Below are 21,688 nucleotides of genomic sequence, written 5' to 3'. Positions count from 1 at the left end.
TTTAGGGTTTACTCTTACGTATACTATTTTTATTACTTGGAACAATTGTAATAGATAAATCGAAGTTTTCTACTACGAAACTAACATGATTACACCTGTTACGCTTGAGGATAACTAGAGTCAGACCTAAAACACCATCAATTCAATATGAATACAAAACTTCATAGTTCTGCTTCCCTCTAAATTCTCTCTATAAAGGCGATACTTCTAAGATTGTCCTTTTTGATCCATGTTTTTGTTCACTTGGTAGATTTGGTAATTGCTCAACGAAATTGCGTGTGGTATTGCACCACGAGTGTACAATATAAATATTGTTTAAATTTTGGGTTTCTTTTTCTATGAAACAGGAAGATAAAACAAAAAAAGTGAGAATCCCTTACTAAACCTACTCGCATACGCATCCATCTTATCGAGGCCCAACTTGCTTGGCCCGAGTTGGCACTGTTTGCATAAAATCACTATCTAAAGACAGGTATAATACTTCACATAATGAACAGTTTGACCGTTTTGATAACGAACCTACGAATGTAATTATTTTTTTTGCTGAGAGAAGTAGCGGACACGCGGCCTCTTAGCCCCAAAAAACAAAGCGCCATTTTTTGTGCGGTGGCTATTGACGGCTAGTTTTCTCTTTTTTTAGATCTTGCGCCGCTCTGAAATGATGCGAATAATCTCGCACGATTCCGAATTCTTCACCGACTCGGATCCTAAATTGCTTCCCTCGGCTCCCGGCAGATTCAAAAGAGCAACACCAGGACCGGAGTGACTGACCGGGCTGCATCCGCCGTTATCGACGGCGTCAGCCGGAAGCAGCAGTGAGCTTTCATCATTCGTTTCGCCGTCCTCGTCCAGGGCCGACTGCTTGAATAGCTGCTTCGTACTGCCGGATCTGCTCTTTGGCTGCAGCTTAGGAACCGAGAGGAACGATTTGCTCGAAACGGTGCCGCTACTGTTCGCACCGGCGGCACCACCGGAACTATTGCCGATGCTGGCCGAGCCACCGGTGCCCACGGGCACTGCAAGGCCACCATCGGCAGATAGCGTGCCGTCGCTACTCGCATCTTGGGCAGATTTTTGGTGCCTTGCCGGGTCAAATTCTGAATTAAATTGACGTGATTCGAGTTTATTTGCTGCCTGCGGGCGCGATCTACTTGACGAAGTGATTGTCGAGCTTTGGGATTCGACCGCGTCCCCATCCACCGGTTGCGATGCCGACCCCAGCAACCCGCCGGCTTCCTGAGCCCCTTTTACCACATCCCCCTTAACACCGGCCGCGACCGGTATCGTTATGTTGAAGCATTCGTCCTTCGCACCCTTGCGCTTGCCGTCGGACTGAGGCCGACCGTCGCAGGACTTGCTAAAAAGATTCGTCTTGTTGATCAGTATCTTCTTGTTAACATTTTTCGAGTTGTACTCCTTGACGGAGTTCAATCCGTCCGCCCCCTTGGCCGCTTCGGCTGCCCCCTCAGCCTTCGCTTTCGTTTCGTCTTCCGCCTCTTCCCCCTCAGTGTTGATGTTATTTTCGGCCGTTTCGTCATACGAATTGTTATTGGTGTATGAGTTGAAAACCGAGAGGCCTAGATTCTGGTTGAAATATTGTATGGTCTGACGACGCTGAATATTGCTCTTCTTCTCCAGGATCGGAGTGCTGTACGTGAAGTTCGAAGGCAAGGAAGAAACTTTGGTTAGTGGACGTTTGTGAACTTGCTTATTATCGTCGTTCAGCTGCATGCAAAGCGCCTGTTCCTCCTCAAACTCTTGCTCTCTTTCGAACTCGCGTTCCAGCTCCGTGTCAATATCCAGCTCATCTTCCATCTGCTTATGGCTTTCTTCCAGATGCTTCATCAGCACGGCCACAACCACATTCACCAACACGAATTGTGCCATCAGCACAAAGATGACGAAAAAGATCGGCGCAATGATCGTGCTGACGCAGCAGTTTTTCACGCAATCCGCCGCATCGTCGCAGTCGTCCCGCAGCGTGTCCTTCATGATGCCGTTCCAGTTGTCACCGGTGGCCACACGGAACAGCGTCAAGAAGGCCATACCGAAGTTGGCAAAGTGTGCATGCTCTCCCAAACCCTGACATGGTACCTCCTCTGAGCATTCGAGCCGTCCGAACAGCTCCACGCCCAGGGCAGCAAAGATAAAGAACAGCAGGAAAAACAGCAAGCCCAGATTTCCGACCTGTTTCCGGGGGAGAGAGACGGTTGAGAAAGAAAAAATGTAGTGCACGCCCAAGTGCTGCAGCAGAAGCTCCCGAATGCTTACCTGGGGCAATGCCTGCATTACTGTGTCCAGGAGAGCACGAATACCCTTGGCCATCTTCAGCAGCTTTAGAACGCGAGCGATCCGCAGCACGCGCATGACGCGAATGATGGTCGGATTGATCGGGATTATGTTGGTTTCCAGCTCCTCCAGCACGATGCCCACGATTGACAATATGACGATCGCTACGTCTAGCTGATTCCAGCGGTCCTTGAGATAGATTTTTGCACCAAGTGCAAGCAGCTTCATGGCCGCTTCCAGGATGAACACGGCCGTGAAGAAGTAGTTGAAGATCTTTAGCGCATACTCCAGTGCTAGCGGCATCATGTAGTACTCCATGGCCATCGTCACTACGTTCAAACCGATGACGGCTGCAATCGCCAGATCGAAGTACTTGGAGGTGACGACATTGTGAACGAACAGCCGCATCGGCGAGTAGTTGGTGTAGTAAGGCGGTTCATGCATTCCTGTAAACGATAGAGAAATTATTTAAATTTGCTCTGCCATCCTGGAAGCTAATTCAATATTTCAATATTGAACTACTTTTGCGCTTCTTCTCCATCTGCAAAGCTCGCTTAGCGGCTCGACGGATTTTCTCTTCCTTCTCCTGTTCCTCACGACAACGATGGAAGTTTTCCACCACGACACCAACGAACATGTTCAGAACGAAGAATCCGACTAGCAGTATGAAGGCGATGAAGTACAGCAACCGCCACTCGTTGTAGTTGACAATAGGCTACAATAGACAAGTAAAACACACACGAGGAAATTAGGAAAAGGATTCAACTTTCCCGGCGTTCGGTCCAGGTTTCCATACCTGCTGATCAACGCCGACTGCATCCAATCCGGTGTACATAATGTTCACCCAACCGTCGCGCGAAGAAAGCACAAACAGAGACATAAGCGCCTTGCCCAGATCGTCAAAGTTGTACTTTCGGTTGATCCAAACGTTCCCTTCGATGTCCAAGCATTCTTTCTTATTCTTCACCCCCTTAATGTTTTCACCCTCGCAGTAGTAGAATGTACCTTTGAAAAGCTGCATAAGAGGAATGGTGGTTAACTTTGCGAACGGATGGAGGATGGTTAAGCTACGGTATTCCTCACCTGCACTCCAAGTATACCAAAAATGATGAAAAAGGTACAACAAATCAACACAATGTTACCGATGGGACGTAGCGAAGAAAGCAACGTCTGGACCACCAGCTTAAGACCCGGTGCGCGATTAATAACCCGCAGCGGTCTTAGTGAACGCAGCAACCGGAACACTCGCAAAATACCGAAGATTCGCGGACTCGATTCGCTTATCAACGACATAAGAAGGTCCACAATCGAGATGATAACCAGCGAGCCGTCCATGATGTTCCAACCGGATGTGAAGTACGCATCCTGGCCGTAAAACAATCCCGCCGAGACCACCTACAAGAAGTGGATAGAGAAAATGTCCTATAAGAAATGCATGTTACGGCGGAATGTTTGGTATCCTTTACCTTGATAAACATTTCCACCGCAAACACGACTGTGAACACGTAGTTGGCAGTGGAGAGAAAGTAGCGTTCGGTGCAGTTTGGAGGAATGTTGGGTCGTTCCATAGCCAACGTAATGCAGTTAAGGGCGATGAACAGCAGGATAACGTTATCGAACCACTTTTGGTTCACGAACCAGGTACAAATCTGGCGGAATCTGTGGCATCCGGAGGAAAAGGGAAGTCCTATTAGTGTCTATGGAATATTTTGATAAGATCTAGCATTAGCTGCTAACCTGTTATGCTCGGGAAAGATGTACAACGTGTACGTCTCGTGATCATCCACAAAATTGTGCGGAGTAACCATTCGGAAGAATTGCTTCAATCTTCCTTTTCCCTTTTTCTTCGGTGTACAGCTACCGTTCCGCGACATTCCATCCGGCAGATCGGTACTGTTGCCTGCAATCTTGAAAGCGTTCGAGGACTTCTCCAGCTTGCCTTTGATCATTTCGTCCTGCAGCTGTTTGATCTCTAGATTGCGGATGCTACTCATTGGCGATTGCTTGTGGTAGGCCTGCTCAAAGGAGGACATCCGGCGTCGATTGTTGGGCGTACGGATGTCGCAGAGTCGGAGGGAATTTTTGCGATCAAAGTAGTACTTGGTGCTGCCGTTGTTGTAGTAACAGCGTGGGTGCGACGTACTGCTCAGGTTGCTGGCAATACTACTCGCTCCACTATCCACTTTAACCGAAGATGACCGCCTCACTGAACTTCGGCGGCGGTGATTCGCCTGCTTCGATCCCTGCGTATCGTTCTGAATGCGATTGCTTTTCTCCAACAGCGGATCGTGGGTGCGTCGATCGGATAAACCTACGGACAGATATAAGAGATCCACAATAAGCATAGTCCGCGAATTGCTGATTTGTTGCTGGTATATTTCCATTACCCTTCGGTTGGGAAAGTATCTTTCCGTTGTTCAGCATGCTCTCCTCTGTTGATGCTTGTCGCAGAAGTCCAGTACTAGTAGCACCGGCGAGTGTACCGCCGCTACTCGCGTCATCTTTGGTTCTCATCACACCTGCCGATTCCGTGCTGGCCTTTTCAAGCTTCTGTGTTTTGGCTTGCTTTTCCTCCGCCAAACGACTGTCGGACGCTGTTGTATGATTCTTGTCGTGCTTCTTGCGCATCTCGTTCAATACTGGCGTACCCTCGAAGAACGAACGATCGTCCAATGCTTTCAGTGAACCAAGTATAGAGGGTGGCTTTAGCAGAGACGAGTTTTCTCGTTCATATCGCTCGAAATCGGCCTGATCCCAGTCCTTAAAGCTGGTACCTGATTCCATCGTACCATTCGGGGAATCTTGCGGCGTGGCGGCAGTTGTGGTAATGATCGGTGGCTCCTGCACTTGAATGTTGTACAATTTCAAGGATTCCGTTTTCTTCTGCAAAAGTGAACAAGTAAAATGAGTGTAACTTGAGGATAAAATGGAAGCATCTTGTCGACGTACTGCTTTAATTTTCTTGTTTGCGTGAGGTTCCGGTTTCGAGACATCCTTTTCCTTCTTGTTCTTCTGTGCCACATTCTTGGGATCTTCATAGTTCGGTTGGAGTAGTCGTTGCTTTTGAATGTTGCACTTGATGTCAATATTTTTCACCTGAAAATATATAAGCATCAGGGCATAATTCACGATTTATTTGTTCCACCGCTATGCTGGAAAAAGGCGTACCTTGCTGAGTTCTTCGACGCTGTACCATTTTCCTCGGGAACCATTGTAGCTATCGGTTGTGGACGATTCAGAATAACTCCTCTGATCGTCATATACCTCCATGCTCTGCTCCTGAGCAAGGGCTTCCGCGTTCAGCTTAGCTTTCACCAGCTCCCTCTGTTCACGCTCTCTTCTTTCGTTTCGCTAAAAAATGTCACAAAATAAGGGATTTCGATTCACTCAGATAAACCTAAGCTGGTGCACATAACTAATGGCAGATACCTCTGAGCTGAAACCTTCGACGAGGATAGCCACCAGCAAGTTAAACAGGACATAGTTGCCAAAGGTCATCAGCGTGACAAAGTAAAGGGCGGCCCAGTGGCTCGTTTTCTCCATGCCATTAAAAAGCACCACGTTCCAGTCTTCCTGCGTAAGGATCTGATCGGGAAGAGAAGGTGGCGTAACGCCCCGTGGGCTTATTATAGTAAGCTTTCGCGAACATCTTGTCAAGAGTGACGACACAACATACAGTTCAGTACGAGAAAAGTTGATTGTGTATCGAAATCACATCGAGAAGGTACAACAATAACACGTAGCAAGTTTTATTACAATAGAAGGGAGGAATAAGTTGTAGAGAATGTAATAGTCTACCGAAATCAAATGCATTCCAACTACAACACCAACACTACTGCACTACAGATACTGCTATAGTCATATATTGTGGGATTATGTTCGATTATGTTTAGCGATGGAAAATAAATGCACACAAATTTTGCATAAAAATAAAATTTTTTTACCCGCCTACAGAAAAGTTCTCTAAAATAGAATAACATGGTTATCGTAATCGAAGTTGTGTAATATATTTTCAAATATGAATCAATCTCATTGAAAATTTAGCATTCAAAGGAAACAAAAACACGGTATGAAAAACGTTCTGTCATGGGGAAAAGAGATGGTTTCTATTCTACGATAAATTATAACGTCGAATGATAAGACGTTGAAAAGGCAGTCCGCAACATTCTAAAATGTATAAATTTAAAAATTTGAATACATAACTCTGAAGACAACATCGATGCAGATATACGGCAAGAACGACATTCACAGCGACGCTGGTTAACTTGAACATGCACACTTTTGTTTCACATACATTTACAACGTAAAAGGGAAAACGTTTGAACTTGTACTTTCTGTACCAACTTTATATGCAAATTTAGAATAACAGTAAACATGAAAAGATGCATAAGCGAAAAGGATAAAAAGATTGGAGATTTGGAAAGGCTGTGATGTTGGGGCGATGTACAAGTTTTGGCTAAAAGCGTTGTCGAAGCAAGAATCTAGTGATAGAGAAGCACATTATACATACTCTGTACTACCGATTGTTATCGACTTTAAAAAATCTGTTACATTGCTAAAGCACTTATACATACGTAGGTAAACTCACAGGTCCAATATCACGAGGAATAATAACCAGGTCGATAAAAAGTACACGGCAAAAATACAAAAAATCGCAGAACGTGTGTGTACAACACGCTTCTTACATTTAAAAAAATATGATTAGGACGACTAAGAAAGAGCGAGTATCATACGAATTGCAACAATAACTTGACAACCGACTGTAGGACAATGTTTATGTAATAGAGAAAAATAAAACGGACACGCATACACATAGGAGACGGCGCAAAGAAAGTAGCGCGGAACGGAACACGGGAAGTTTTGTGTAAAGATCTGCACTTACTTGGAAGACGGTCACAGTGGCCCAGAGGATATTGTTGAAATGTTTTCTGTCACATTCACATTGCGGATGCTTGGAGACAATTTCTGGACAAGTACATTCCCTCTCTTTCCCGCTTTCTTCGACAAACTTACAGAACTTACCTCCAAAAAGGTACATGCCAAGAATGCTATAAATTATGGTATGTATATATAATTATGTTTTAGAACGATGCAAAAACCAATATCACTAAGCATTCATTTATCAATATGTTTTCAACGATATCGCGACTAACGTTGTGGGACGACATGATCAGCATTGCATTTGAATGTTCGTTTTGGGGATGTATAAAACGATCTTGTACGAATCCTTTTTTTTTCTGCATGTGATCTTTACTTTTGTGCATGAAACTCCAAATTAATTATTAAAAAGATTGTTTCCATTACGTGTTTGCTGCCTAGCTGACCACGTCGTCTACAAAGTTTTGTTTGTTTGTATGTTTTGTTTGTTTCCATTTAGTTTTTCAACTGTTTCTACATTCCTTTTTCTATATACTTTCGAATAATTGTTTTTTTTTTGCATACATCCGTTTATGAGTAGAAGAACTTTAGATAACATATAGTATATGTAAGCTATTTTCGTGGGACTTCTCGTAAAGTTTAACATAGTTCTCAACACAATGCACGTTTTATAGTACATCCGAGAAAGCTACAGGCCACATGAAAACATGCAATCGAAAATCGAACCATTTTGATCGCGGAGGACAAAGCATCCTAGTGTCCCCCCCGTTGGCCACTTCACGGCCGGATGTATGCAGTGCAATTAAACCGAAGCAATACAAGTGTAAGCTTACATTACTTCGCAATTTTGTATTATCAGGTATTGATATGACTTTCTGGCAACTACTTGTTTATTTATACTATGGAACAGTGAGGGTTTGATTTGGATGTTGCGATTAACTGTTGCTTTGTTTTTTGCGTTATAGTATTGTTTAACTGGCAGTTGAATTATTTGTATCGGTTTTGTGTATTAATTGGTGTATTAATTGGAAGGTCATCGTTCTATACTCTGGGTGTTTGCGGTCTGTTTAGCAAGAATGGCTAAAGTGCTCCTATGAATTTGGTTGTGATTGTGTTTTGCAGCTTTTCTGTTAATTTTAAGATACCATTAGAGTTTTGCTGAACTCATTTTATATTCTAAATAGATAATACGTTACATGAAGACCTTGAATGTACAACGTAGGTTGTGGCTTGTACAAACTGCTCTGCTAATTGTAATTGTCTGCATGAAGGTGTGTTGTTTCTTATTGTATGCCGAATTATTTGAATGTAATACAATGCTGCAACATCGTGACGAATTCATGAACGCAAGATCAAACAAGATTTAGAAAAGAATGAAGAAGAAATTGAGAAAGAGGAAAAGGCAAACACAATGCATGCAAAGAAATGGCAGAATGAACAAACTTTCTTATACATTAAGAAAAGTCTCTTTGCGGTTTCTCCTATTGGTTTTGTTCTGTTGAATATTGTTGTTGTCGCTGTTAGCTGTGGGCTTGCAGTGGGGTTTTTTGTTTAAACTTTGAGTGGACACACTATGTATGTGAGGTTAATATCTGTGGCACGATAAGTAATAGTACTAGGGCGTGTGTGCATGAAGGCAGATATGTCTGTTCATCGCGTGTTAGAATCCCTACCGTGTCCCAATGGCCGGACACGGGTCGTATTTCTGAGACTTTGATTTATTTTTTGTAGGCTAATGTAAGTTAGATGATACAATTATACAACTCATGCGCTGTAAAAGGTGACGAATGATTGCATCTCCATTCCTTAATATACATAATGAAAATGGTAATGGTAATCATATCAACGCATATACAAGCAGAATATTTTGGTAATTTATGTCAAGTAACTATATTTTCAGTGTGTACAGTTAGTAAGATGTTCATGTATGAAAATAGTACATTAGTATATCGACCTATCCAATGCCCAACAATTTCAATCAGAGGGAAAAATAACGATTCTAGCAAAAGGAGCATTCGTGCTGAATTAGTTTAAAAAAGAAACTTGCGCCTCGGAACTTACCTTCTGGAATTTGGATTAATGTACGTATATAAATATACATATAATTTTGTTTTGCTTTGATCAGTTTTACCGGGTTTGTATATCTACAGAAGTATTTAGCTGAGATGTTTTTGATTTGTTTTCCGCCTTTTTTCAATGGGAAATGATTTTGCACAGCCTTTTTTTTAAATGATTTTGCACACCGAGCAAGTAAGTACTATACAAATTCCATGAAAAAGAAATATAAAACACTCTGGCGCCACGATCTGCGTTTTAGTTTACGATGCAAATACTCAGACTGTGTGTTCCAATCCATTCGCATCCAATAGTGAGTTACACATGATCAGAGGAGAGTGTGTGGAACCTCAAACACATTCATGTATGTTACCGGGAGCAGAGTTAGAGAACGGAAAATGTAAAAAAAAAATGAAACACAATCCCACTAAGATGTTAAACTGAAAATCGCGCAACATGGGTAAGCAAACTGAAGAGAGATTAACATAATAAACGAACATAACGGGAAAAGTAGTAAAAGGAGTAGATTAATCTTTTTACATACACACACGCACACGAATTCCACCAATGCCCGAGTGAATCTTACGGGAAAGGTGCAATGCATTACTGGTTTTTACTTTTTTTTCATGATCAAGAAAACGTACACGATCTGTTGAAGTTGGTGAGAACTAGGCCGAAGCAGCGATCATGTACCTTTCATTACAATTACTTACGGAATCTACTATTGACTAGTCAGTATTAGGAGCATGGTTACGGAAAGGGATATTAATTAAAGGTGGGAGGGGAATCTCGTAGGCTCACGAGGACAGAACATTTTCCATTATGCAACGATACTGAACGAACCAGCAAATTTCAGATGCTTATCCAATCACGATATAATGGGCGGTACATATTAGTAAACAACTGGAAAAAAGGTACTGGGACGTCAAAAAACGAGTTGTCCAACGAATAAGGCTGATAAGATAACGTAAACTTAAAGGGTAACTAAACGTTAACGAGTGCATAATTTTCAAAAGGTTTTCGTTCCAAACAATATATGCATGTACAACGTGAAGCAAGGATAGTTATGTTGATGGGAAGTATTATTATAACGTTATTACGTATTGAATTAAAAAACAATCGGGGTGGGGAGGAGAAAAAAGGAAGAAGTTACAGAAGTGGTTGAGTTTAAATACCTGAAACACTGTCACCAGGGCCCACAGGAGGCTGTCAAAATTTTTTCTATCACACTCCACCTCTCCTCCGGCCGCCTCGTTTTTTTCGCAGAACTTGCAGCCAAATAGGTTCATTCCAAGTATACTTAGGAAACAGTGGATGATGGATTGAGTTGATTATTTTCTGAGCGCTGATGGTTTGCTTTTTTTTACGGTTTTTTTTTTGTTTTGGTTGGTTGGTAAGTTAAAAGTACGCATAGTATGATGGGTGGTAATGGGGTTTTTTTTGCGTTATCGCGTAAATCAAATTAATGTCAGTCGGCTAACGTTCGCTCTAGGCAGTTTGGCTGAAGCTTCATAGGTACAATGGTGAGGTGCGGTGCATCGCAAAATCAGGAGCAAATTGCACTAGGAGATATTTGCACAAGAATATATTTATACGGGACCTCAATTGGCTATGTTTACAACGCAGAGTACAACTATGTATGAGGAAAAGAGTGCTGCCTGCCGATGCCGCGAGTACCGCGAAGATTATTTATTGTACAAAGTCAATAGATGGATAGACATGAACGAAGAAAGACAGAAAGAGAGTGAGGTATAGAAAGGGAGGAGAAAGAGAGAAAGTGAAAGGGAAAACCCGCGGTGCTCGATTTAAACACCTTATCACAAGAAAATGCATTTACACCAAGAAAGTGCCATTACTGAGATATGGATGTAGAGTAGAAAAATCGTCCATAAATGGAAAACAGGTTTTGCTTTTCTGTCAGTTTCATCTTTCGCTAAAACCACAGTATGGATGTTTGTGGTTTAAGATTTTGTAAAATCGAATCTCTTTTGAACGTGACGACGTATGACATCCTTCCTTGATTAATAACCAATATAATACAGGTAAACGTCGTTTGTTTAGCACCTAACTTGTTTTTAATCTTTAGCTTGTTTGCTTATTTGTTTCATTGGCTTCTTTATATTTTGATACGTTTTTTTTTAAATAAAACCAAACGGATGCGCTACAAGAACCAACAAGGATTCACTTACCTGAATATAAAAATGAAGAGTATCAGAAGGCTAAAGAAGATGGCAACATTGTCCATAGTGCGCAGCATGACAAACAGCTGGCGGCGCAAGTTGGGCATAAATCGAACGAGTTTCAGGATCCGCAGCAAGCGGAACGTTCGCAGGACACTTAGGCCCGAGTTGCCTTGACCTTCGCCGAGGTACGCTTGAGCCAATTCGACGATACTAGAACATAAAGCAGCAGAGTTACATTGAAGTTCGTCTCCCAAGGGATCACGATATCGTTACCTAAGAATCACGATCACTCCATCGAACACGTTGAAGCCGTTAGCGACGTAGCGGAATGGTCCTTCGGCGATTACCTTGAGCACCATCTCGACGGCGAAGATGGCCGAGAACACGATATTGCTCGTTTCGACTATTGCCGTCAGTTCGGCCGGCTGATCGTGGTACTCGATTCCCATCGAGAGCGTGTTGATGAGGATGGCCAGTAGTATGCCCTGCTGGAAGTACTTGTGGTCGACCAACTTTTTGACGACGAACCGCGTTACATGGCAGCACTTTCGAAAACAACGCCACAAGGCTATCAGGACGCGCACGCACTTGGATCGTTTCGGTGACTTGTCCTCGTCCAGTCCTTGGTTTTGGTAGAACTCGTAACAGCAGGCAAACTCATCCATGTTGATATTGTTGATGCCCGTCATCGGTTCGAAGCCACTGCGCGATGGTTCGTTGCTGGACTTACTGCTGAGCCGTTCGATCTCCGGCAGTGGAAGGTTTGCCTGGTTGGTCACTGCAGGTTGACTCGTGAGAAATCGTGTCGATTCGTTCCCTCTCGAGCGTTTCAGCGAGGTGTAGAATGATTCTAGCGTGGTCTGGCCCGTCGGAAGTGCCGCAGAAAAGGCTACGGAGAACGCCAGTAGCTCCTGGCATGTCATGGCGTCCGTAAGACAGAGGTCCGAATACTCGTTGAACACGGTATTGACCGTTTGCAGTGAGTGAGGCAAGTTTACCTGCAATGGGACCTGGAAGAATATGAGTGCTTCCGTGATAGTAGGGCTCAAGAGTTAGATATACTCTACATGCGTTAGCTCATTACCTGCCAGATGCTCCCATCACCCGCTTGTGTCATTTTCTCCACACAGTACACATTCTTATCTTGCGGTGGTTCTGTAATGGTTGGAGGTGTATGAAGCACTACATATTCGTTAAACATAACGGACGATCTTCGTCTACCTGCTGACGGAGGACTGAGCAAGCTTGGCATACAATGATCCTGCAAGGCAAAGGCGTCAATGAGACGGTCGAATTAGTACCGAACTTGTTAAGATCAAATCCCCTTCCAAGATCACTCCACTTACTTGTCCGTTCGATTGATCTTCATTGTTAATTTTTAGTAGCAGCACTTTCTGGCGGTCTTCATTTAAAAAGTTGGTCGAATTATTGAGCGCATTATTTTTGATGTTCTCCAGTGAAACGATCTCCGACACCTCGGGTGAGGACACCTGGTTCTCGCCGCAAACTGGTCCACCACCGTCCGTGTTGTTGTTGTTGGTTGCGGTACGGTTGATCGAAAGGTTCGACTGCAGATGGTCCTGCTTGACAGTCTTTTGCTGCAAGTTGGTAATCGAAGAGTTCGCCAGCATCGCACTCATTCGCGGACACTTTGGGTGGTGTGCTTTGATTTTGTTCGGTGAGAGCGTAATCGTTTCCGGCGTGCATGGGATGAGTCCTTCCTTTCGCCGTTGCATGTGATACCTTGAAATGGAGCATGCAAAACATTCATATGTGTAGTAAGGTCCCTGGCAATGCACTACATTCAGTCTGCTACTGGGTGCTGATGGAAGAAAATGTAGCAACAGGTTCTTTGCACAAAGCAATGCTTGTAGAAGGGGCCGTAACACGTCGTGCACGATTCGGAGTGCCTTGCTTAGTTGTGTTATGCAAAAGGGGTCTATGAAGGGGTGGTAGCAAGTATTCGAGTAAGCAAGCAAGCCAGCAAAGGGAACCTCACAACCCAAACAAGTAGTTTGGGAATGGACAAATCATAATCAAAGCTCCTGGGTCCACGACCTCGATCCCTTGGGAAATGGATTTCTTCCTTCGCTAGAGTGCTTAGTGGTTTAGTTGTAAAACAGCTCATTCATACTTATACAATCGTAACTTCTTAATGATGCGGCGCTTGAGTCGACGGTAGAGGTGCGCGATGTACTTGACGATCTCGGCGTAGCACGTCGTCGGCTCGGAGTTGTTGGTGCTGGACGCCAGCGTTGACGACGAGGTAAACCTGGCCCGCTCCTGTCGCATGCGCTCCATTTCGCGCTTTTTCGTCTCGGAAAACTGTGTCGCGATAACGACGAGGCAGAGGTTGATCATGAAGAACGAACCGATCTAAGGTGGGAAGGGTGAAAAGGAATCCAATTACACTGCAGATACTAAATGGATGAAGTCGATTACGAAGGGATGAAAATTACCACAATCAAGAGCACAAAATATATCCAATCCCAGAAACTGTGTGCGTCTTGTACGTAGTACATGATGTCTGTCCACCCTTCGAGAGATATAACCTGAGAAGGAGTATGTATACATTTGGGAAGTTATAGCAATTGTTGTGGAACTATTGCGCGCAGGAACGCTGGATACTCACAAGAAATATAGCGACCCAAGCAAGCCCGATATTGTCGAACGATATAGTCCCTTGGAAGGGGTTGTTCCCAAGCTGCGTACAGTTCGTATAATACTGATTCCAGTTAACACACGCCGTCGCTGTAGGTTCATTTTCGGAATAAGGCAAAGCACTGTCTGTGGATCGGAATAAAATGCACGTGGTTATAGGACCTAGGCCCGATCGAGAAGATCGAAATGAGTTCTTGATTGTGTTCAGATTACATTACCATTGCACAAGAGTGGTCCTATTCGATACGGGGGAAGGTTCTGACACAGGTGCATACCGGAGTCCTCGGGCTTGGAACAGATGTAGTCTTGCTCCTTGGAAAACTCGTAGTAAAACGAGACACTGTGAGTGCACACAAGGGTGCGTGAATTGTGGCGAATGAGGAAAACCGCGCGCGCGTGTGTGAGTGTATGCGTTTTTGTGTCGGCGGGTTGGGGGTTGGAGTGAAAAGGGAGGCAGAGTATTAATGGCAAGGAATGAACCGTATCGCGGGGAAATATAGGGAAAAAAAAGAAACATGTACATAGTTATTAGATCTGTCTAATGGTGGTTTGTCAACACTATATCTATACTCCGCCGGGATCCTTACTCACACACACACACACACACACATCGAAAATAACACGTATAGCTACACACAGATACCAACAAGGTCAACTACCGAGGGGTCTAGTGGGGGGGGGGGACGACAACATATTACTGAATGAGGAGTTTTCGGGAGACAAGCCGATAGCATGGAGAGATGGTTGATCTTGGTGAGGGCAGGGTACAGGGCAGCTCGTGGTAGTAGTAAACTATCCTAATACCATCCTATATCCACTAGTTGGTTGAGAAGCACATAGAGATATAAAACAAAACACAGTTCCATCGAAGACTTTAGTAGCCGGGTGTTTGATAACAGAAGACTGAACGCACAGTGGAACGTAGAGCATGGGTAGCAGGACCTTCACGTTCCAATGCGTGTTCCTTCGGCGTCGTAGCTAAATAAGCTATCTATCTAACACATTCTATTCTAACGACAAAGAAAGTTATACTGATGTTACAAAGGCAAGAAGTTTGGAAGAAAACTAAAAACTGTGTCACAGCGGTCACACCGGGGGAAAAAAAACATTTCGTAAAACGGATCCGAGGCAATTGGCTGCCACTTCGGTGGGTTTTTTTTTGTTGTTTTGCTCTATGTACATATGAGATAAAATTTAGGAATAAATTGCAACAAAGCCTGAACACACGGAATCCTGAGAAATGGACTAAAAAGGGTATTTACATCTACCCCGCTTGTAATAGGATTAACTACAGTAAACAAGAACGTACATTCACGAGTTGGACAAGGCATTCGCCCTGCAGCCTTCGACTTATATAGTTGAACTAACCAGGAATGTTCTTTTTTTCTCAATGATGCATAATATTAATTAAAATTATCGAAAATACCTATTTTTAAAATCGGATGCACAAAAGCTAAATCACAAATCAATGCAGGAGGGTTCCGTTTAATGTATTGTACAATTATCTTTTTTTAATGAAGAGTGGTAATGTTTATGGACATGTGTAAGTGGTAAACCTGAGTACTTGGTAAGTTGAGGTATAAGAGGAAACAAACCAAAAAGGAGATTGCCCTTAGAGTTGTTGCTAGTATATTATGTTTTATAACGATCGAATGTTTGTTTCAGGCTCTGTTAGAGGAATGAGAGTTCTTTGAGTCTTTCTTTGAATGGTGGCGATAGATCTGATCCCACCAACTTGTGGGGTTGATTTAGAACAGGTACGGTTGTGGACGCACGAAGAATAAATGTTGTGAAACACACTGTTCGTGTCTTCGTACTTCACCATCGTCTGTGACGTTTTTAACGAAACCCAATCGCACAGTATATCAACTGAACGAAATGGGGTTTTTGATGCAGCAAGGCTTGTAACTTTCATCATGAAAAAGAGGTGAGGATAGTAGGATGCACAAAATTGAAGTCTTTTTCAAAAATTTTGCTTTTACGAAAGATTAAACCATAACGTATAAAAATACATGTAAATTGAAACGAAGGAAAATTAAACGGTACAACCAACTACTGACTAGAGCCACCCGTGGAGCGGGGGCAGAGTAGGAGGGGTGTCCTCGACCCGCAGAGGGCTTGCAGGGAGGATGAAGAAAAAGGATGAAAGAAAACAAAAACCAAATCACAAAGTTCGCACTTGGACAGTAACGGATATCTAAAAAATAAACTGAATGACAATGGAAAATTGGTAGGCACTCAATTGGTCAAAAAGTGGGAGATTTCTTACGAATTCAAGCGAACGCGAACTCTGTACTCATCTGGAAGGGGCCTGTAATGAAGTGTGTTAGTTTGGATTACATACTGGTCGTATTTGCGGTAGCACTGTCGTGTTTAGTGGACGCTGGATGTTGGTGATGTTTGTTTCGCAGAAAAACTAAAAAGCTTGAAGGGCTTGAGCCAAAAATTTAAGGTAATGATCTCTGTTAATGATGGTGTTGGTGGTGGGAAATTGTAATTTGAAGTGCAGTTTTGAAGTGAAGAAGAATAGAATAATGTTGTTATTGTTTTATCTCCAGTGTAGATTTTTACAGGTTGTTTGACAGTATACATCAACGCACGGGAAATACTGCTGCTAAAGAAGGTAAGTTGTATCGGAGCATAAGGAAAGCAAAGAAAGCAAAATAGGTATTTTCGGTCAAAGTTGTAAAAGAAAGGTCAGGCAACAAGACGTTTGAATATTTAAAAATGAATCCAAAAATTGAAACCATACGAGAGAAAACTTGTCCTGTCAAAAAACGGTACGAAAGGGTATCGAATCAAGGATCAAGAGAAACACAGAACGTCAGCAAGTAAGGTCAGTCGTTTAGTACAGCGCAAGTGATCGAACTTTCCAGCTCGCAATCATTAAGCCAGCCTCCCCGAAAAGATTAAGATACATCGGAAAAGCTCCACCAACGACAAGCGAACGGTTTAGTAGTTTGCTGGATTAGTTTATGCTTCACCAAAGTAAGGTGTTGGTGTTAGATGTGAACTATCTTCGTTTGAAGCAACCATCATTAGTTTAGAGTGCGAATGCAATTATACGCAAAGAAAATGGTCCATCCAGGCAAAGAGAAACACAATTACTCTGTTTTTATCTTTTTCTGGTTAACAATACGGTAGTAAATGTTACGCGGGGACGACGTGCTAAAAAAGAAAATGTATAAAGTATATACAAACGAGTATGAGTAACACGGAAATGGAGAGATTTCTCGGTTGTCTTATATTCTACAAGGGAGGATTTTCATTCGAACAAGAAAAATGTGTCGTCGCAAGTGTCGTGGCCATCAGCGCCGGTCGTTTGCACATGGATGGATTCTATCAACGAAGAGTGTCCACCAACTTCTACTTTCATATCTCCCTACTGCTATGCTATTATAGGATGGATGTTTTTTGAACAACATTCCGGGGGGGATATGTTTCATTCGGCTGCTCGGAGGCAAGGCTGTTTGAGTTGGGCAAGAATCATTGTTGGGCTACAAATATACAAATGGGGCGAACTCAAATGTCGGAAACTGTACAACTGGTCAAGGATAAACCAACAGATTGTTTTGGAATGGGAGAAGGGGGGAAAGCTTTTCGATCGAAGGGTATTGATAAACAGAGGTACTTCTAAGATAAAAAAGAAAAATAAACTGTCACTAACTACAAAGTCACTATCGAATGTAGAGAAAAACGGGGAAAAAAGTAAAATTGTAAACGGGAGCAAGAAGAGAGAACATTCAGCCGGTGTTTACCGGGGCATGGGATGGGACTACTTGGCGTTCCGGGACTACTTACAGGTAGGACGGGGGCGAGACGTTGTCCGGCAGCTTGATGACGCACCGCTGGCGCAAGATTCCCTCCCACAGCTGCACCCCGACGATGCCGAAGATGAAGAACACGAAAAAACACAACAGCAACACATTGCCCAGCATTGGGAGTGTGTCCAGCAGGAGCATCACCAGTATCCGCATGCCTGGAAGAGGGACAAATGGGGTTGACAGTTGGTTGGTTTGAGCGTCCCCACGAGAGTTTGCATCTCCGCAGCTCGAATCGCCTACTCGGAATCCGGTTGATGGCACGCAACGGCCGTAGAACGCGAATCGTCCTGATGGCGGTGAGGTTCAGGTTTTCCACCTGCAGACAGTACTCGAGGGCGCCCGCCAGCACGATGAAGAAGTCCAGCCGGTTCCAGGAGTCGGCGAGATAGGTGCCCTTGCCCCACGCCCCCATCGCCACGATTTTGATCGTCATCTCGAGCGAGAAGAACGCGAAAATGATGTCATCAAAGATCTGGCGGCGAGGTGCGAAAACACTCGGATTAAGATTTGAGCGGCCAAAAAGCAGTACCCCCTCTTCACACGGCACCCAAAACACACGTACCTGCAAAATCTTACAGCGATTCGTCACGCAGGCATCGTCCACACATGGCTGGTACATTCCCAGAGTCACGCAGTTGAGCAAAATTACGATCATCGAAATCCGCTCGAACCACGTACAATAGGAGGAACAGGCGGGGGGAGAAGGTTAAGGAAAATTACGATACCGACGTTGTGCGTATAAACGGAGACGCATAAAGTGGAGAAAAACCAGTGATATAAACCAGAGCGAAAGCGAGAGAGAGAGAGGGAAAGAAAAGTACGACGACCAACAGTGCGAGAAAGAGAGTGAGAATAAAAGGGAAAGAGGAGATAACTGGAGGCATCTGCAACATTTAGGTGCGCAAAGAAGGAAAAACCTATAAAAATAACGACATGTTGTTGAAAAGGATATGGATTAGTAATGAGCTGCAGGCACCAGATGCGGGGCTTCGTCTCCTGGGCGAGATATTTGAGCGAGAACTCGGCGAAGCCCGGGTACGGCAGGTTGGGCTCGTCGTAGGACGAGGACGAGGAGTCCCCATCGCTGCAGCTGCTCCCGGAGGTGTCGGTGGCATCGCTCGAGCTGGAACCGGGCGTCGGTTTTCCCGTCGGGCGCCCTTTCTGCGAACCACCCGGACGATGCTGGTGAACCTTGTCGGTCTTCAGGTTCAACGAGTCGATAACGCCACCGTAGTTCACCTTATCGGTGAAGACACTGTGCTGCGAGGTTGGCTCACGGTTTTGGTACGTGGAACCATCCTTCACGGAGCTCCTCATGGCGGCCACCTTCATCGGGGGTAGGCACGCTGACACACACACGCACACACACACACACAGAACTGCCTGCTGGTGCTACGCCACCACGACGCCACACGCGTTGGACGATGAGTACATTGAGATGCCGATGTTACACGAGGAAACACGGGGTGTGAACGGGAAAAAAACGACTACTACACCAGAGGAAAATCGAACCTCGACCAAGGGAGGATTCTATTTATTTTCACCACCACTAGCACCGACACCTTTACCAGCACCAGTGCACAGGTTAAATTAAACAACCTTAGTTTTCTTTTCTATTCACCGTTCACTGCACTGCATCGATATCATCTCAATTACACCCAGATGATGGTTTTTTTCACTTCGCTTTCACTTCGCTGCTCCAATCAATACTCTGGCGAAAAAACCAATATGGCCTTCGCGTGCGGAATTCCGGAGAAAATCTGCCGACGTTAGCAAAAGGGGGCGGGGGGGTGGGGTGTGCAAGCTATAATCTACACCTTTTTCACTTTACACCGCAATAAGACGCCACGACAATCAGCAAATGAAATGAAATTCCGATAATGCAGCGTATTTCAGTACACTAGAAATCGTTCTTTCGTACAGTTTTTCACTCACCAGGGGGATACACTTTTCACTGCGGGTCCCCTCCCTTCCAGCGGTGGAAAACTGTGCACCCACCTCGGTGAAAAGGCAGAGAATTTTCCGTCCGCTCGGCTCGAACACCAGACACAGTTTGGCGCCCGAGAGGCCACACAGCGTTTTGTGTGTCGCGGTCGAGGAAAATCCGAAAATATCCGAACGCGGCACGGGCATGCGCACATCCGGGGGAAATATTGTAAACAAACGAACTTTTCGTGGCAGCGCAACAGATGAAAATAATACAGGGTGGCCCGCGAATTGGGGATACACGCACGTGGCGTCCGGTCTTGTGTGTAGGGTTTTCCCGACCAGGCGCAGCTGCGACACGGAAAGCTACACTGTCAAATGAACTGGGGTGGTTTGGGGGTGTTTTTGTATTGAAGGAAAACAAATGGAATTCGACAAATGCGGTTGAAGGGGGGCACATTAATCAATGTTTTTGTTTCCCTTTATCCTTTGCAAACATCTTATCATCTTTGCTTATGAATGAATGGTCCATGTTGTGCTCGACTTGATTACAAATTCAGCTCTGATGTTGAGGATTTAAAAAGTATAAGAAAAACTTATCAATAATAAAATTAATTCTATGGGTTTGCAGTCATTTGAAGGCATTTTGTATTGTTTAAATTGTTAAAAATAAACTAAAAGACATATAAAAGTAAAGCACAAAAGGGCCAAAAGGGAAATGAGAAATGATGCTTATGCTGATTCCTCGACCAAATAAAATAACGAGGTATTTCTACGATAACAAAAGTATTTTAGTAACTTTATAACTGTTCTTTTTACGTATGATTCCATTGTTTCTGTTTTCCTTGCGTATGGCTATCATATTTTTCCGACACTCCTTCGAATTTCTTGAGCGAATTAGGTGGGAGAGAGGGAGACAACTAGAGTAAACACATTTTCTATCGCCAATTCGATGCCTTTGAATAACCGATTCGGTGACCTTGATCCCCACAAACTACCGATTCCGAATCGGTTCGAACCGGTGCGCTCCAGCCAATCGCAGCGCCCGAGGCGTGTGTTGGTCATTCTGCCAACATAGTGAATTCCCAGAATGAATGAAAGAATGGAATGAACCGTTTTGTTCATGTCATTCATCTCGACACACCGCGGGTTTTTTCGCGCGCTCGTCAGTATCGTGTCGGCTTTGAAGTGATCAACACGTGCTATCGGGAGCTTGATCCTAAAAGATCGTCTCGAGACATCTGATCGATGTTGGTGCGTGTATTTTTAAACTTGCCTCATTCGGTTTGCCGTGTTTTGCGTGTCGATAAAAGTGTGAAGTTGATCAGACGCAAACAAGAGATAAAATAAGTGCGGAACGAAAAGTGCAGCAAACGAGGATAAATATGAGAGCAGCGCTTCACCCGGGATAAGTTTGATCCGTCGACCAAAGGGGGGAAAGCACAACAGCAAGAAAAACTAATCGAATAAATATAATACACCTTGGGAGCGTGTGTTTCTTTGCCTGATTTCGCGCATGACTGGGTAGGTGATCGTTTCTATTTTATTTGTTTGTGCTTTTACGCCCGACTGGGGCGATCAGACGCGAGTGGACATTCCGCGGTGCAGCGAGATATTAAATTCGTCATCGACCGCCAAGCAAAATAAAGGTACCTTGGTGTCTGGCAGATCGAATGATCTTCCGGCACAAGTTCAAAAGAAAAAAAAAGAAGTGTTATTTTACCGTTGATACGAACGCTTGTGGAGTGCGCATTCCGAAAATTTAGAAGAATATGATTTGAATAAACATGTTCAGTTATCTTTCTGCTTAAGCCGTTTGGTAGAATTTGTGTAGTGATTGCATTACTATTTTTCACTGAAATGTTCTCGCTC

General features: G+C 44.0%; 1 protein-coding gene across 1 annotated transcript; it reads right to left on the bottom strand.

Annotated features, from left to right (window-relative positions):
• Nucleotides 1-10: 10 nt before the first annotated feature.
• Nucleotides 11-19,222, bottom strand: LOC131260181 (voltage-dependent T-type calcium channel subunit alpha-1G). Its single transcript, XM_058261857.1, has 25 exons — nucleotides 18,843-19,222; nucleotides 18,453-18,564; nucleotides 18,131-18,362; nucleotides 17,868-18,045; nucleotides 17,175-17,234; nucleotides 14,285-14,406; nucleotides 14,038-14,192; nucleotides 13,865-13,957; nucleotides 13,540-13,781; nucleotides 12,752-13,148; nucleotides 12,490-12,666; nucleotides 11,679-12,403; nucleotides 11,412-11,615; nucleotides 7,172-7,337; nucleotides 5,719-5,874; nucleotides 5,458-5,640; nucleotides 5,239-5,385; nucleotides 4,677-5,172; nucleotides 4,027-4,600; nucleotides 3,756-3,948; nucleotides 3,373-3,684; nucleotides 3,086-3,304; nucleotides 2,812-3,004; nucleotides 2,272-2,735; nucleotides 11-2,187 (listed from the first exon to the last, which is right to left on the bottom strand). The coding sequence occupies exons 1-25, from the start codon at nucleotides 19,220-19,222 to the stop codon at nucleotides 637-639; spliced, it is 7,731 nt and encodes a 2,576-aa protein (XP_058117840.1). The 3' UTR covers nucleotides 11-636.
• Between the last annotated feature and the right edge of the window lie 2,466 nt (nucleotides 19,223-21,688).

The sequence above is a fragment of the Anopheles coustani genome, chromosome 3 (assembly GCF_943734705.1).
Source record: "Anopheles coustani chromosome 3, idAnoCousDA_361_x.2, whole genome shotgun sequence".
In the NCBI taxonomy this organism is placed as follows: domain Eukaryota; kingdom Metazoa; phylum Arthropoda; class Insecta; order Diptera; family Culicidae; genus Anopheles; species Anopheles coustani.
Note: the sequence above shows the minus strand (reverse complement) of the source record. Positions and strands in the feature narration are given on the sequence as shown.